Source organism: Thamnophis elegans, chromosome 3 (genome assembly GCF_009769535.1).
Source record: "Thamnophis elegans isolate rThaEle1 chromosome 3, rThaEle1.pri, whole genome shotgun sequence".
In the NCBI taxonomy this organism is placed as follows: Eukaryota; Metazoa; Chordata; class Lepidosauria; order Squamata; family Colubridae; genus Thamnophis; species Thamnophis elegans.
In genome coordinates, this window is record NC_045543.1 from 92,870,577 (window position 1) to 92,889,269 (window position 18,693).

Consider the following 18,693-nt stretch of genomic DNA (forward strand, 5'->3'; position numbering starts at 1 on the left):
CATGTTAAAGTATATAATTTGAGATGATTTATATCTTACAGTCTTGGAATTTAAAATCTAAAAGAGTGATAGGGGAGGGATATCCACATAAAAGAAGAAAGCCTGTATTCCACTGAAATTATTTGAAAAAGCTCAATGATTTTTTAAACTTCTTGACAAGAGATTACAATCTTGTGCATTTTTGTCTCAAATAATAACTAATGTTAACTTACCAGTTTAATTGCCACATATTCATTAGTATACAAATTTTTTCCTTAAAAAAATGAAAAACAGGAATGTTAGAATTTATAACTCTCTCTATATAAGTAAATTCAAATTATCTTCATTGAAAGTATAGCAAAAAACATAAACACATTTAATAGCTTAAGCAAAACTGACATGCATTAGTTTACAAATCAAAAACACTAATATAACTCAGTCTTCTGCTTTATGTTATTATTTCAATGTCTCAACATTATTTTAATATTTTTACCTGTGCTCATAGTAGCTAACAATTTAATACATTCAAATGTTGCCTTATAGTTAAAAAACAGCAATACATACTTTAAAACATTGTTTTTAATTCTCATTTTTCTTCCATAATGCACAAAAGACCCAATCTCTTCTCCTTGTTTCAGAATTATTTGGAAGCTTGAAAATACGGATATTAGGATTTGTAGGAATGAGTGAAAGGGGGGCATAGGTGAAGAATTCTCCCATTATGTCAATGGAAAAACAAGCCACAGCAGATATATTATCAAAATGTACAGTATTGCACAAAAGTCCTAGGTCACCACCCACTTTGTTTTAATGAATTTTTCAGTATTAAGATTCAAATGGAAAATACAGGAAATATGTACACAAAATTTAAACAAACAACAGTTTTCAGAACAAAATGGTTACTTCGGGCAAAAAGTCAATATTTAGTGTGACCTCCCTTGGCTCTAAGCACATCTTGAACTCTTTTGGGAGATTATCCTGAGGTTTTCTGAGGTAATCTTCTAGTATATTATACCTGGCTTCTTTCAGCATTTCCCAGGGTTCTCCTTTAGATTCAGGTTTTCTTTTATTTGTTTCTCTGTTCAGGTGATCCCATATTGTCCGTATAATATTTAGCAAGCTGTTTTCCTTGCTAAATATGATTTAACTGTAGTAGCAGTGTACTTGCGATCATTACCATGCTGAAAAATGACAGTTGGTCTTACCTGAACTGCTATTTTAAGGGGTGTTTGCAGGATGGGCCAGAGGTGGTATTATCACAGCCAATTGGCCTCGAGACTGGGTTGAAGCTGAAGCCACACCTCTGGGCTCCTCTCCTCTGACTCCAGTTTCAATGCAGTATGCGCTCCCAAGATCCTGAAAACAAGTCACAAAGGAGACACCTCCACCCCCAATACTGTCTATCTAACTTAGAGTGGGAACTGGCCCATGCTGCAAACACCTCTTAAAATAACAGTTCAGGTAAGACCAACTGTCATTTTCCAGAGTGGGTTTGCAGGATGGTCCAGAGATGGGACATAACCAAGTTTTGTCCCAAGGGTGGGCCGTCACTGATCCGACAGGACCTGTTGCAGGACCATGCGGCTGAACGCCACGTCAGAAGATGCGAAGGCATCCAGCCTGTAGTGCCGGATGAAGGGCGATGGGGATGCCCACATCGCGGCCCTGCAGATGTCTTCTATAGGGGCCTGGGAGGCCCTAGTGGAGTGGGCCGTGATACCGGCCGTAACCAGCAAGTTCTGCACCTCGTAGGCAAGGGCAATGGCCAGACGGATCCACCAGCTAATGGTGGATGGGGAGACCCTCTTCCCTAGTGACAAGGGTTGGAATGACACAAACAAAGCTCAGACCTACGAAACTCTGCTGTCCGCCTTAGGTAAATCCGTAAGGCACTTCTTACATCTAAATGGTGCCAACTGTGTTCCCGCTCCCTGGTCAGGTCTGGGCAGAAGTCCGAAAGAACCACATCCTGCGCCCAGTGAAAGTCTGTGTTTACCTCTGGCAGGAAAGCCGGGGCCACGCGTAGCACTACCCTGTTATTGTGAAACGTGCATAGATCCTCCCTGGAGGAGAGAGCCCGCAGCTCCAAGACGCACCTAGCCAAGGTGATAGTCACCAGGAACACAACCTTACAAGTGAAGATCTGCCAGCTAACCGTCCAGAGTGGTTCAAAAGGCTCGGCCATAAGGGCCCACAGCACCATGGGAATGTGCCACGTAGGAAACCTGTCGACTGGACGAAGGTGGGTCACCCCCTTGAGGAACCTCTTAACTAAGGGCAAACGAGGTAGCGGAGTGGGCCCTATTAGGAATATAATCTAACGGTTGGGTTGGCAATATATAAGTCATGTAACAATGCTGTACCTGTTTCTTTAAATCATATTATAAAATGTGATTGGTTGCTGTTTTCCTCAATCGGCCATAAGAGGGAGCCAGAATGACTGTTAGCTCTCTGTTTGTTAGATGCTGGGCTGATCTGATGTGAGTATTTTGGAAACTGGCTGTTAGAAAGTGCCATGAGCTATTGTAAGTTTTGCAACTGCTAGCAAACTTTGAGTATCAGACTGTTTTAATGATTATCCCTTAACTGAAAGACGTTGATGACTGACTATCTTATCTGTGTATGACTTGGACTGTTTGATGGACTCTGACACCTCTATTTCCATGAAAGTAAAAGCCTATTTAAACTGCAGTGTCTCTGTATGCTGGTTTGTGTTATCTAACACAACTCCCACAACACTTCTCTGAACGTACTCTGTCTCCCAACAGGGAGCTTACCAACAGGCCCCTCCCCAGGTAGAACCGTGGCTAGTGCCACCAACTGTCTCCTAACCGTGGCTAGGGACAGGCCCTTGTCCAGACCCTCCTGGAGGAAATCCAGGACTTGAGGGACCGTGGCCCTGAAGGGGGACACGTGGGGGGCCTGGCACCAGGAGACAAACGTCTCCCAAGTGGAATCGTAAATCCTGTTGGTTGATTTTTTGCAGGAGTCCTCAATGGTTCTGATCACCTTTTGGGACAGGAGGGCACCTCTCAGGCGCTTCCGCTCAATCTCCACATGGCCAGTTGGAGCCACTGTGGATCTGGATGAACGAACTTCCCCTGTAGCAATCTCACCTCCCCCCGGGGAATCCTCCACAGTCTCCCTACCGACAGATTCAGCAGGTCTGCGAACCAAGCCCTCCTGGGCCAGTAGGGGGCCACTAGGATTACTTCGGCCTGCTCTCTGACTACCTTCTGGATGATCCCATGAAGGAGAGGTAGGGGGGAAGTGTACAGCAGCCCAATTGGCCACTTGGAGCGAAGGGCGTTGACCCCCTCCATTCCCCAAGTTGGGAACCGAGAGAAGAACTGCAGCAGCTGAGCATTGGATGGAGTGGTGAACAGGTCCATCACCGGTCTCCCGAATCTCTGGCATATCCTCTGGAAGAGCTACTTGGACAGACTCCACTCCCCAGCTCCCAGCTCAGCCAGTCCGCCTGATGGTTGTTGACGCTGGTGATGTGTTCCGCTTGGATGGAGTGCAGGTGTTTCTCCGCCCAGTATCCCAGCGATATCGCCTTGGTGTGCAACGCCCTGGATCATGTGCCCCCCTGTCAATTTATGTGCTCCTTTGCTGCAACATTGTCAGTTAAGACAAGGACGTGATGGGGAAGAAGGCGGGGCTTAGCAGAGAGAAGACGGACTTTCAGGCTACTCCTGAAACTCCTCTATTCCGAAGCATTTGGACGGTATCTTTTTGGACCCAAGCTGTCCCGGAGAGACAGTGAAAGGTAGGAGGAGATCCAGTGGGCCCAGAAATGTTCGCAAAGTCTCTGGGGGATCTGTAAAAAACCTCCTTTGCCAGTGACTTCCAGATTAGCCATAAGGCTAACTGAAACTGCAGATAGCCCTAAAGAATGTCGAAAGTGTTTCCAGCTGGTAAGATGATTTTATTACTCAGAGATAAATAGTCCGCCTAAAAATTCAAGCTAATTTAAATTAAAGAACAGAAGAATCTAGCGGCAATTTTGATCTTTTTATTGGTTTTTGGATGGTGGTTATCCTACCTTTTAAATGTTTTAAATGTTATTCACACAGACAAAGGATAGATTACTCCAACACCTCCTCTGATCCTCTGCAAGCGGGCTGTAAACTAATTCACTATAATTTGGTTGTTTACAACTTGACACTTTTATTGCTTGGCTGTATTGGTCTAAGATCTGATAAGGTTGCACAGACTGCACATTCCCAGCTGCATTTATTTGCAAATACCTCAGAGCTCTCAAGAAAAAATACTAACTGTGTACAAATATGGCGTCTATTCAAGCGTCTATTCAAATGATTTTTTCAGCGTTACAGAAATTATCTGCCACACAAGATAGAATTGAGAGAAAATTGGATTATTTGGCGTTTTAGCAACAAAATACGAGGAGAAAACTGAGAATGTTCTTCAAATACAAACTAAGGATGCCAGAGATAAAGATTCTCAACTTGCTGATATTCGGGGTAACTGGTTTACTTCTGAGGGAGAAAAAGATGGAATGTCTGAAGGGGAAGCAGCCACACAGAAGATTTACTTCAAAAGACAGGGCGCAGGAGGAGTGAGAAGCATTAAAGAATTCATACTTTATGAAATACCATCTGCAAAACATTTGATACCACCACTGAGAATTAAAGACAAGCTGATAAAGGAAATAAAAAGAGGGCGGCAGCATTATATGAGAGGCACCATAAGCAAAAAGGTGCAAAGATTTCTTCGTATGGACTTGCTCATAAAGATGTTTGGAGAACTGGACCCACGAATGGCAACAGATTTAAGGCTGTTCTGTTACTGGAGAGGCACAGGCTGATAGATGGAAGAGTATAATTTAAAATTAGTTAAACCTAGTTAAATTCATTTGTAATAGGTATAGTTGAATAATAATTGATAATGATAATAATGTATATAATGTTGAGTTGCTACGATAAATAATAATTGGATATGAGAAGGGAAGGTTAGAAATATATTTGTACTATATATAAAGGTTATTAATCACAATAATAATTATAAAAAATAAAATGAAATTATATAGAGTTAAATTTTAACTAATAGGGGGAAATGCTATGATATAGGATATAACTAAATAAAGGAGAATGATAATAAATTATACATATGGAGGATGAAATTTTTGGTATTAAATATTATGGATGTTTAACTAAAACAGGATATGAGGATTTGATGTTAATGGAGGATTTTATAAATAAGTAAATGAAATGCCAGCATGTGGTTATGGATTAAATCTTTCGTATAGTTAAGGATGAAGGATGTTTAAATAACTGTAGTCAATTAAAAGTGGAGGTATGATGATGTTAATATAGTAAACATTTGAGTTAAGATATTTGAATTAATATGAATTAATGGAAGAGATGCACAAAAACTTGTAGCAATAGCAATAGTTAGGCTTATATACCGCTTCATAGGGCTTTCAGCCCTCTCTAAGCGGTTTACAGAGTCAGCATATTGCCCCCAACAACAATCTGGGTCCTCATTTTACCCACCTCGGAAGGATGGAAGGCTGAGTCAACCTTGAGCCTGGTGGGATTTGAACAGCCAAACTGCTGAACTGCAGTCAGCTGAAGTAGCCTGCAGTGCTGCATTTAACCACTGTGCCACCTCGGCTCTTGTAACCAGCTGATATACTTTTTTATAACATATACTTGTTGTGTGTGTTTTTTTTTAATTGTTGTGTATATACAAAGTGTGTCTGTGGGGGGAAATATAGTTAGGATAAACTAGTAAAGGTAAGAGAATAAGAAATGATACTAAATTATATCTGGGTTGGCGGAAGTACCATCTCAACATAAAGGGATGGTAAACAAAGCAACCCAAACCGTATATTACCTATTAAATGAAATAATAAATGTATAAGAATGATAAATGTTAAAACACCTGTAACCAAATGACATGCTATATGTGATGATGGTTTTTTTTCTTCTGTTTTGTTTCTTGTTCTTTTTTGCTTTGTTTTTTTTCCCCATTGTTGTGGGTATGTGTTGTTTATGTAACAAAAAAATAAAATAATTTATAATAAGACAAGGACATGATGACCTTCTACTGAGGTTTAGAACCGTTGTAGGCCAAGGTGGACTGCCCGAAGCTCCAGCCAATTTATGTTGTGTTGAAGGTCGTTCTTTGACCACCGGCCCTGTGTCAGCTGGGAGCCTAGGGTCGTCCCCCAACCAAACAGGCGTCCGGTGTCAGTATGAGGTGCTCTTGTTCCCTGAATTCGCAGCCCTTGAGCAAAGCTGGGGACACCCACCACTTGAGAGAAATCAGCACCTGCGGCGTCGCTGGTACCTTGAGCATCGAATTGCTGGAATCGGCCCTCTGATATGGCAGCAGCCTCCATTGGAGCGTCCTGGCATGTAGTCGTGCCCACGGGACCATCTCGATGCATGAGATGAACTTTCCCAGCAAGCTGGAAAGAAGGGCTATGGGAACACAACGATCCTTCTGGATCTGGTTAATTAACTTCAACAAGCTGGACCTGCGGTCCAGCGAAAGAAACACTCGACCCAACCGGGAATCAATCCCTGCCCCCAAGTGTAGGATTCGGGTAGATGGGGAGAGAGTACTCTTCTCAAAATTAATCGAGAACCCTAAGCCCTGGAGGGTGTCAATGACCTGCTGAAGGTCTGACCTAATCTGAGCAGGAGACGCCCCCTGGACAAGGATGTCATTCAGATAGCAGAAAAGCCTGATGGGAATCTCTCTCAGATGGGCGGCCGCTACTGCTAACACCTTGGTAAAGGTCCTGGGAGCCGAAGCCAACCCAAACAGTAGAGCCCTGTACTGGTAATAAAGTCCAAAGAAGGAGAAACGGAGAAGGCACCTATGCTCGGGGAGGATGGGGATGTGCAGGTAAGCCTCTGTGAGAAAAATGGATGCCATGTAGTCCCCCTCCCGGATCCCTGCCAGAATGGATTTGAGGGAAGCCATCGTAAAACATCTATTCACTAAGAATTGGTTTAGGAGCTTTAGGTCTAAAATGGCTCTCCATCCCCCCAATGATTTTGGCACTAGGTTTGAATAAAACTCCTTGCCTGCCTGATCCTCAGGGACTCTCTCTATGGCCGCAATGTTGAGCAGGTGCTGGATGCCTGGCGCATCTGCTGGTGCTTCTCAACATTCTTGGCCGGGGTAACACCCGGAAACAATTGGGGGGAAGGGAAAGGAATTCCAGGCAGAGACCATGGATCACCCTACTGAGGACCCAGGCATCCATGGATATCTCTGCCCAGGCGTCTGCGAAAAGAGCTAGGGAGCCACCAATGTGTGGGGTCACAGGCGACCTACTTGTCCCAGCGGAAGGGCCGACCACCCCTTCCTTGAAAGGGCCGTTTGCCCTGAGGCTGGAAGCAGGGTCTGTCCCTATTGAATCACCTTTCAGATGGCCTATCCGCCCTGCCCCCCGGATACCTGCTCTGGTGGGTGTCCTGTTCCTGTGGTCGCTGTGCTGACCTGCAATAATAGGACATGGACCTCTGGTCCGCCTTCTTGGTTGATGTTGGAAGCGCCTTCTTCTTGTTCTTATCCTCCACCAGGATGGGGTAAAGGGAAGTCCCGAAGAGAGCTGAGAACTGAGCAACCGTCACTTATTTGTTTATGTCCTGGAGTAGGCGTACGTCCTCCTGTGGAATGCTCCACGTACATCCTCCTGAATCTGCTCCATCCAAAGGATAGCCATACGGTTGAAAAACGAGGCGGAGGCCACCGCCTTAATGGCCCAAGCCGACAACTGGAAGGTCTTCCTGAGGATCATCTCCACCTTCCTGTCCTCTGTCTGCCACATCCTTGGGTACCAGCGATGCTGGGGCAGCCAAGGCCACCACTGATGGATCCACAGAGAGCATCTGCAATGCTTGGGAGAAATCTGGTTCAATGTTATAGAACTGTTTGTCATTGCTGCCTGGAGTGGAGAAAGCCCCAGGTGTCTCCCACTGTCTCTTAACTACTTCCAGAAAAAGGTCGGAAGCAGGAATCTCCTCTTTAACCTCTTTGGACTCGGAATAGACCGTGCCCTGGTGCTTCCTTGCTGGCTCACCTGCCTTGATCCCTTGACCCCCCCCCCATCTGAACAGTGGCACACGCCTTGCGTAGGAGGGACCGGAACAAGTTAGGAGGGAACAATCCCGTGAACGCTGGACGTTCAGGCTCCAGTTCCTCCTCCTCAGAGAGATCTGGGTCACGCTGTGCCTTGTCCCCCAGGACAGACCCTTCACTTGTCAAGGATGGGGACCCAGGGGGGCAGACTGGCTGGGAAGGGCCCTGTGGATGGGCTGATGAAGAGCTGGAGACCATGACCTTGCCCTGAGAGGCAGAGCAAGGCCCCTGGCGCTGCATGCTTGCAGCCACACCAGATGCAATGGCTCTTTCAATGACGTTCTGAAGACCCACAGGCAGGTCCTCCATATCCAAGGAGTCCCAGCTGGATGCCCCAGGCACCTGTCTATGCCAGAGTTGGCCTGGATGGATCTCTACCTCCCAGCTGAGTCTCTAGGGATAAAAACCCAGGCTGGTTATCTACCTGGTCAAAATCCTCCATGGAAAGGAGAGGGGAATGGGAAACCCCCCCCCCCCGCTCACTGCATTCCCTCAAGGAATCTGGTGACCTAGGAGAATCCTGCCTGGAAGGGCCGCCAAGGGGTGACCTGGACCTGGAGGGGGAGGGACTGATCCTGTCCTGCAGAGTCTTCAACCCCTCTGCTCTGGAGAAAGTTCTCACCAAGGCCCTGGGTCTCCTAGCTTCGTCTCTTTGGCTGGCACAGGAAGGGCGAGTGTCAGCCGAGGCTTTAAGCCTCCTGGAAGAGGCAGTGGGATGCTGCCTGGTGGAAGTCCCCTCCCCAGGAGACATGGGGGGAAGGGGATCTACCCACCATCATGCAACTACTTATGACCACTCATCGTGCTTCCTGCGATTCGCTCCTCACCCCCACCTCCGCAGCTAGAATGGCAAGGTCCTCACTCCTTTCGTCAGGTGCCTCAAATTTTAAAACATCACCTGGGCGCATTTCGGGGTTGCTGCGGCTTCTCAGGGAGTCTGCTGCTGCCGCACTGCTTCCCAGCCGTCTCTGCCGCTCCTGGGGCTTCTGCAACCTTCGCACGGCCCACACGCTCTTCTGCACCCTCTTTTAATGCTGCTGCAGTGAGGCACACTCTCCTTTTAGGTTTCTGGGCTGTCGGGCTGGAAACCAGAGCCCTTTAGGCCCCACCGACGCTGATCTGCCCTCTCAGGGCTCCACGTGGTCACAGGCCAAAATGGCCACCGAGATAGCAACACAGCCACTGGAGCCTCCAAACCCTGAGATTTAACCCTGAGTAGCTAGAAAAACCGTAGCTAATAGCAGGGTCTTACTGGGAAGTGAAGGAAGGGTGTCCTTGTAAGAAGGAAGCAAGTTGAGTCGAGGATGGTCCAGAAATGTTGAATCAGATCAGGAGTCAAGAATTTACAACCTCTCTTTGGCCAGACTAGATTGAAACTGGAGTTTATGAGTTTATGAGTTTATTATTTATAGGCCGCCCTTTTCCCTGAGGGGACTCAGGGCGGCTTACAATTTATAGGGAAGGGGGGGTACAAGACAATAAAACAATAAACATGAAAACAGTGCAAGTAAAAATAAAACACAACATTCATCATTCGGGTGGGGGCAGGTTACGATTTTTATCCCCAGGCCTGACGGGATAGCCAGGTCTTGAGGGCTGTGCGGAAGGTCTGGAGGGTGGTGAGGGTACGAATCTCCACGGGGAGCTCGTTCCAGAGGGTCGGAGCTACTACTGAAAAGGCTCTCCTCCGCGTAGTTGCCAGTCGGCACTGACTGGCAGATGGAACTCGGAGGAGGCCTAATCTGTGCGATCGAATAGGTCGCAGGGAGGTAATTGGCAGGAGGCGGTCTCTCAAGTGCAGCCACACCAGTCAGAGGACAGGAGCACAGAGGCATGGCTTCAGCTTCAACCCAGTCTCGAGGCCAATTGGCTGTGATAATACCATCTCTGGACCATCCTGCAAACCCATTCTGGAAAATAACCTATTCCCAATTGGGTGTTTTCCAAAAGAAATGGCATGATGAATTAAAACTTGTACTTTTCAGCATTTCTGATCCCATTAATATGGACAATATCGCCAACACCACTGGCAGAAATGAAGCCCTAAACCAGTGGTTCTCAACCTTTTTTTGGCCATGCCCCACTTAAGCATCTCTAAAATTATGATGCCCCCGTGACATATAATTCGTACTTTACTCAAAAAGCAAATTCTACTCACATGGAGGAAGCCTAAAAGGCCATTAACTTGGTTTAAACAAGGTTCAAATTGCCCCCATTAAAAATCAAATTGCCCCTCTGTGGGGCGTGGGCCCCACATTGGGAACCACTGGCCTAAACCAAGACAGACACTCTGCCATATTTCACTGAAGGCTGAAAGCACTCCTCCATTAATCTCCAACTCTTCTTCTCACATATTGCCAAAAATTTCAAATTTAGATTCATCACTCCATAATATTCTTTTCTACTGATCCTTAGTCCAGTTTTTGTGAGCTTTAGCATACCTTAGTCCAGCGATGGTGAACCTTTTTTGGCTCGCATGCCCTAAGTGGGAGGGGCGGAGGGGGGTCTTGCGCGGGCATGCCGCACCCATAATGCAATGTGCGACCCCCCCAGCACGCATGTGCGCATGACAGACGCAATACCCCATTTTTTGCATGCTTTTTTCGCCCTCTCCAGGCTCCAGAGGCTTTATAGGAGCCTGGGGAGAGTGAAAACTGCCTCCCTCAGGAGCTTCCCTGAAGCCTCTGGAGGGGGAAAAAAATGACCTACCAACAAACTGGAAGTCACTTCCGGGTTTCTTGTAGGGCCAATTTTAGCCCTCTGGAGTGTTCAGGAGCCCTCAGGAGGCTTCCCTGAAGGCTCCGAAGGGCTTAAACCGGCCCTACGGGCAAATCGAAAGTGACTTCTGGTTTGCTCATAGGGGTGTTTTTAGTCCTCCGGAGCCTTCAGGGACCTTCAGGAAGCTTCCCTAAAGGCTCTGGAGGGCTTAAACCAGCCCTACGAGCAAACCTGAAGTCCGTTCCCAAACTTCCGGTTTGCCCATAGGGGCAGTTTTTTTGTGCTCCGGAGCCTTCAGGGAAGCTCCTGAAGCCTCCGGGGGGGGGGGGAGGCTGTTTTCGCACTTCCCAGGCTCCTATAAAGCCTCTGGAGCCTGGGGTGTGTGAAAAATGGCTTTTAAAAAGGCTGAACTCAGCTTGCCAGCGCGCGCCATAAGGTTCGCCATCCCGGCCTTAGCCTTTTCACCTTGTTCCCCTTGTACAAAAGTGGGGTTTTTTTGGTTGCTACACTTCCATTTCCCAATCAAAACCATTCCCAATCAAGCTTCTCATATTGTAGAGGGGCCAACTTGGCATCCTGATGAAGCTGCCAGATGCTGAGCCAGGTCCTTGCTAAACTCTTCCAGTCTCTCAAAGAAAAAACTATGAGGAACTTCTCATAAGAATTCCAAAGTTTCCTTGGATTTCGAATCCTTTTTCTGTCTTTGACTTCTCTTGATCTCAAATTTCTTTATAACAGCTTGAATAGCAAATCTAGAATATCAAGTTTGTTTTTGAGAGTGGCCTTGCAAAAAATATGGTTTCATTATCACATTCTGTGATCTTTGACATTTTGACTGGAATGATGTGATTGAAAATTGTCTTATTAGCAAGCTTCCAATGAATTACAGTCATACAACATATATTTGTAAAATGTAATTCTCAAGAATGTCTTGCACAAACCTGGTGTTAATAGACATTTTTGTACAGCAGTCATTTTGGCATCAAACGGTAGGATACCTATAAGTGTTAGCAATGACAGCATATAGCGTTGCATTCCACACACTATTGCATAAAAATTTCCTGTATTGTCTGGTTGTATTCTAATAAAGAGATTTGAGACATAATTTTATATGGCCATTAAACCATATAAAGTTGTAACTATCATTTGTTTGGTACTATCATAACTTGGAATGGTTGTTAAGCAAAAACTAACTGTATAAAACACATAACATCTTTACCAGGTCAAAGTAGGAAGTTTTACAAATCAGGTTCAGTGTAAGAATTCAGCTACCTACATTAATGGTCTTCTAGGTCAGTGTTTTTCAACCACTGTGCCGCGGCACACTAGTGTGCCGTGACATAGTGTAAGGTGTGCCATGGGAAAAACACTTTATATATAGTCAATATAGGCACAGAGTTAAATTTTTTTAACATTTTCTTAATGGTGGTGTGCCTCGTGATTTTTTTCATGAAAAAGGTGTGCCTTTGCACAAAAAAAGTTGAAAAACACTGTTCTAGGTGAGGGGAAGAGATATAGAACACAGTAGAAACAAAAGAAAAGCAGACATTTGTAACACTTCAGATTGAAGATTGAAGGGAGAGGGAGAGCGAGAAGGGGACCCAGTGCGGTGTAATGAATAAAGTATTAGACAAGCAAAGGGAAGACCCTGGTTTAAATCTGTCTTTAGTCATGGAAGTTCACTGAGTCACTTTGGGCCATTCACTTGCTCTCAGTTCAACCCATCTGACAAAGTTGTTATAAAAAAAAAAAAAGGTCTCTGCTTTGCTTAGTTAAAAGTGAATACCAAATAAAAATACTAAACTCTACTAGCATATGATTTCTTAAAGCAGCTGCATGCACTTTTCCAGAGATCATGTAAACTACCTCTTGATACTGTAATACCAGGTACAGGAGCACATTTAGTTCAGGAAATTGTAGAAAAGTGCTACATTCAAGTCTGTTATACCTTTTATAGGATCTTTGTGCTTTCAAATCCAAAGTACCAGACCACTCTAAAAATTCTCCATAAAGTAATAAATAATGGTTCCTCAGTTTTCCATGCAGACCAGCCTTCTGCAAAACATTGTGGGGCTTGCAAACCTCTTTCATTAAATAGCAAAAAATAATATTTGCATTAAGATTCCAATATCCCAATTTTTATTCAACTGAGATGACATAAGGGCAATGATTATGGATATGGGAAACAATTAAACACAAGGATTGAAACAAATACCAAAGCTTATTTCCTGAACTCTGCTTCTAAAGCAAGTTTATGTAATTCATAGTGTCTGATGAAAGTGTTAGAAACAACTATACGGCAGTCCAACAAACTTGGCTGCTTGTCAACTAGAAAGAACACTGTCAAGAGTGGTTTGTCAAGTAGTATATGCAGTATGTATTGACTTTTGTGCCCTGTGAAGCTTTGTTTGTTGAATTATCATGGCAATAAAATCTTTCTACCAAGGATTCAAAAGAAACCAGACACATTAAAAATACACCAAGACCTTAAAGAAACCTCTTGCTTGTTCTGTGGCATACAGTGGGGCAAAAAAGAACTTAGTCAGCCACCAATTGTGCAAGTTCCCACACTTAAAAATATGAGAGACGCCTGCAATTGACATCATAGGTAGACCTCAACTATGAGAGACAAACTGAGAAAAAAAAATCCAGACAATCACATTGTCTGATTTGGAAAGATTTTTTTTGCAAATTATGGTGGAAATTAAGTATTTGATCATCAATATCAAAAGTTCATCTCAATACTTTGTTATATATCCTTTGTTGGCAATGACAGAGGTCAAATGTTATCTGTAAGTCTTCACAAGGTTGGCACACACTGTTGCTAGTATGTTGGCCCGTTCCTCCATGTAGATCTCCTCTAGAGCAGTGATGTTTTGGGGCTGTCGCTGGGCAACACAGACTTTCAACTCCCTCCAAAGGTTTTCTATGGGTTGAGATCTGGAGACTGGCTAGGCCACTCCAGGACCTTGAAATGCTTCTTACGAAGCCACTCCTTCATTGCCTGGACGGTGTGTTTGGGATCATTGTCATGCTGAAAGACCCAGCCACGTTTCATCTTTAATGCCCTTGCTGATGGAAGTTTCCAAGTTTCCAAGTTTAATAGAATTTGTATGCCGCCCACTCCCATTGGGAATCTGGGCGGCTCACAACAAGACAAAGAAAAATTTAAAATTTAAAAAAATAGAAATAAAAAAATACAATATTAAAATTCATATCACCCATTCCATCTAAGCGGGGCTGGATATCAATCAACAGCCCCAGGCCTACCGGAACAGCCAGGTCTTGACGGCTTTACGGAAGGCCGGGAGAGTGGTAAGGATCCGGATCTCTGCAGGTAGATCGTTCCACAGGGCCGGCGCAGCAACAGAGAAGGCCCTCCCCCGGGGAGCCGCCAGCCGGCATTGTCCAGTTGACGGCACCGGAGGAGGCCCAACCTGTGCGATCTTGTTGGTCATTGGGAGGTAAGTGGCAGGAGGCGGTCTCTCAGGTAGCCAGGTCCTAAACCATGTAGGGCTTTAAAAGTAACGACTAGCACCTTGAAGCGCGTCCGGAGACCAATAGGAAACCAGTGCAGCTCGCGGAGGATAGGTGTGACATGGGTGTATCTAGATACACCCCATATTGCTCACGCGGCTGCATTCTGGACCAGCTGTACTCTTCGAACACTTTTCAGGGGCAGCCCCATGTAGAGCACATTACAATAATCCAGTCTTGAGGTGACGAGGGCATGAGTGACTATTTGAAGTGCCTCCCGGTCCAGGTAGGGCCGCAACTGGTGCACCAGGCGAACCTGGGCGAAAGCCCCCCTGGTCACAGCCTACAGATGGTGCTCTAACGTCAGCTGTGGGTCCAGGAGGACACCCAAATTGCGGGCCCTCTCTGAGGGGTGTATAATTTCATCCCCCAGGCTAAGAGGTGGAATGTCTGGACTAACCTTGGGAGGCAGCATCAATAGCCACTCGGTCTTGTCTGGATTGATTACAAGCTTGTTCGCTCCCATCCAGACCCTGACAGCCTCCAGGAACTGGCACATCACTTCCACTGCTTCGCTGAATTGGCAAGGGGCGGACAGATACAATTGAGTATCATCCGCATATTGATGATATTTGATCCCGTGCTGCCGGATGATCTCACCCAGCGGCTTCATGTAGATGTTAAATAGGAGGGGGGAGAGGACCGAACCCTGCGGCACCCCATATTTGAGGGGCCTAGGGGTCGATCTCTGTCCTCCAACCAACACCGACTGCGACCTGTCTGAGAGGTAGGAGGAGAACCACCTTAAAACGGTGCCTCCCACTCCCACCTCCTGTAACCGTCGCAGAAGGATACCATGGTCGATGGTATCAAAGGCCACTGAGAGGTCAAGGAGCACTAGGATAGAGGAATGTCCTCTATCCCTGGCCCGCCAGAGATCATCGATCAGCACGACCAAAGCAGTTTCTGTGCCGTAACCAGGCCTGAAACCCGACTGAAAGGGATCCAGATAATCTGCTTCATCCAAGGTCTGCCGGAGTTGAAAGGCCACCACCTTCTCAACAACCTTCCCTACGAACGGGAGGTTGGAGACTGGGCGATAGTTGTTTAAAATGGCTGGATCCAGGGATGGTTTCTTAAGGAGGGGTCTCACCACCACATCCTTTAGAGGATGTGGGAAGGATCCCTCCAGAAGAGAGGTGTTAACAATCCTCTGGAGCCAGCCACGTGTCACCTCCCTGCTGGTCGAGACCAGCCAGGAGGGACACGGGTCCAGTAAACAGGTGGAGGCACTCACCGCTCCCATAGCCTTGTCCACTTCCTCAGGAGCGACAAGTTGAAACTCGCTCCATAAAATCCTATCAGGACCTTCCCCTGAAGATAGATAGCAGAAGCAGCTTGTAAAAGTAGGCCAAGGTTTAAAGACTAGACCCATAATGGTGAACCTATGGCACGCGTGCCACAAGTGGCACACCATGTCATTTGTTAGGGCATGCGAGGTGTTGTCCTGTCAGCTCCAACGTGCATGCGCACACTGGCCAGCTGACTTTGGCTTTCATTTTCTGCCATTTTTTGCCATCCGGAGCCTTAAGGAAACTTCCCAGAAGCCTCCGGGGAGCAAAAAACGGCCCTATGCTTTTTGCACGCGATGGGAAAAGGGTTAGTCGTCACTGGACTAGACTAATAAAGATCAGAAATAAAAGAAACAAACCAAAACAAAGACATATGTTGAAAATGGAAAACAAGTCAGGTCACAAAAGATTACATAAAACTGGAATTATAGAGAAAGTATTCAAAAAATTATAGAGAAGATATTCAAAAAAGTAAATGAAATCAGGGTGGAGAAACTGCAGTAATTACAAAAGATCAGTGCAGATTTGTGAAGAACTAATATTTTCAAACTATTTTTTGTGAATTAACTTCTAGTTCTGGGTATATTATAAAAAAGATACAGGGAAACTAATAGATTTAGAGAAGTGAAATCATGAAATTAGAAACCTTAAAACTGAGACTAAGGGAACTGGGTATGTTCCAACAGGAGAAAAGCTGATGATGAGAGAGAGAGAGAGAGACAGACAGACAGACAGACAGACAGACAAGCATTTTTCATCTACCTGAAGAGATCTTGCAGAAAAGATTAATTCCTCATGTCCTAGAGTGCAGGACATATAAAATGATCTAATGATCTGTAAAGTTACAGGAAAGTTGATTTGACAGTGGAAACAATTATCAAGAAATGTGATGAGTTTTACTTCAATATGGATATATTCAAGCTTAGAAGATACCTTTATTAAGTAGGTCAATCTTACAGACATAAAGCTTTATACTTAGAGGGGAGAAAAAAACATTCTACTTCATTTTCACAAGGAATATTTGGAATTACTGTTTCTAAAAGGGGAGCTGCCATAATGTCAGCCTTACCAGATAAACCAATCAGGAAGCACAAGACAAACTAGTTCTATTTTAATATAAAGCTACATTATCATAGGCTTAAGATACAGAAAGATCTTGAAAAACTTGAACATTGGGCACTATCTAATAAAATGAAATTCAATGGTGAAAAGTGTAAGGTTCTACATTTAGGCAAGAAAAACAAAATGCACAGGTACAGTATAGGTGGTACCCTGCTCAATAGTAGTAACTGTGAGAGGGATCTTGTAGTCCTAGTGGACAACCATTTAAATATGAGACAGCAGTGTGCAGTGGCTGCCAAAAAAGCCAACACAGTTCTACGCTACATAAACAGAGGGATAGAATCAAGATCACATGAAGTGTTAATACCACTTTATAATGCCTTGGTAAGGCCACACTTGGAATACTGCATTCAGTTTTGGTTGCCACGATGTAGAAAAGATGTGGAGACTCTAGAAAGAGTGCAAAGAGCAACAAAGATGATTAGGGGACTGGAGACTAAAACATATGAAGAACGGTTGCAGAAACTGGGTATATCTAGTTTAATGAAAAGAAGGACTAGGGGAGACATGATAGCAGTGTTCCAATATCTCAGGGGTTACCACAAAGAAGAGGGAATCAAACTATTCTCCAAGGCACCTGAATGTAGAACAAGAAGCAATGGGTAGAAACTAATCAAGGAAAGAAGCAACTTAGAACTGAGGAGAAATTTCCTGATAGTTAGAACAATTAATCAGTGGAACAGCTTGTCTCCAGAAGTTGTGAATGCCCCAACACTGCAAATCTTTAAGATGATATTGGATAGCCATTTGTCTGAAACGGTATATGGTTTCCTGCCTAGGCAGTGGGTTGGACTAAAAGACCTCCAAGGTCCCTTCCAACTCTGCTATTGTATTGTATTGTATCAGAATATTGTAAGCTTGAAAATATAATGCTTGTTTTACAGTGACCATTTGAAATTACAACAGCACTGAATGAAAAGACTTATGGCCTTTTCCCCAAGTTACATCCATTGCAATGACCCCTTAGTCATGTGAACAAAATTCAAGCTCTTAGTAATTCATCCATCCTTATGACCAACCCACAGGGATGCTGCAGCACCACCACCCTCCATTATCTTCCACCCTAGCTGGAGTACTTCAGAAGGTATTTGGAAGAGAGGAATGTCCAGGGAGATCCAGGGCAGACCATATGTAAGTTGGTGAAGTGCTGCTGTGCAAACCTGGGACTATGCCAGACTTCTCAGGGCCTCCTCTGAGGAACCTGTTAATGACACAACAGGGACAGCAGGAATTTCTGTCAGGCTCAAGGAACTAGAACAACCACCTAATCAGAGTTGGTTCTTTTTGTTGCATGCCTATTTGCAAGAATCTTGCCAGACTGACTCTTGGCAATAGCCAGATAAGGGTTTCAGGGATTCCAGGGGAAGTCAGTTCTGTGTCACTTCCTGCTGTGCAAGGACACTAGCTAACCTCATCACACCTCCCTCTCCATCCCCACTCTAACTGGAGATTCCATCACAGTTTTAGTAATTCAGCAATGTGATCACATTAACACTTCACTTAATGACTGTCACAACTTACAACTATAATAAATAGTGTCACAACTTGTAATAAACGGGCTTACTATGGCTGTAAATAGATGATTATAACAAAATCTCATAGGACCTGAATTGATTACCATTAGGTTTCCAGGTGCAATTAAAAGTACTAATTTTTATTTATAAATAGTGTTCCTCTGCCCAATGAGAGATATTCTCAGAAGAATATGCTGATATCCCATTTTTATGAGGTGAAGGAAGTCGAGACTAGAAAGTAGTTTTTCAACTAGGGCACTTATATTTTGGAACAGCCTCCTTGTATAAATTATACAACCCTCCTGGCACACACACTGATAAAGGCTTTCCAGAAGCTGAAAAAGGCTGATATTCCAGAAGGCTTTGGAAAAGTTATTGTTCATCATTATGGGAGGAGGGGTTGACAC

The 18,693-nt window shown here is 44.8% G+C and overlaps 1 protein-coding gene across 4 annotated transcripts in view; it reads right to left on the bottom strand.

The window, feature by feature from the left end:
- CSNK1G3 (casein kinase 1 gamma 3) overlaps nucleotides 1-18,693 on the bottom strand; it is a 78,112-nt gene that overhangs the window by 39,110 nt on the left and 20,309 nt on the right. For all 4 annotated transcript variants that reach the window (XM_032212934.1, XM_032212933.1, XM_032212932.1 and 1 more), the window contains one exon: nucleotides 213-253. In XM_032212934.1, the coding sequence (XP_032068825.1) occupies nucleotides 213-253 (41 nt within the window). The remainder of the gene's footprint in view (nucleotides 1-212; nucleotides 254-18,693) is intronic.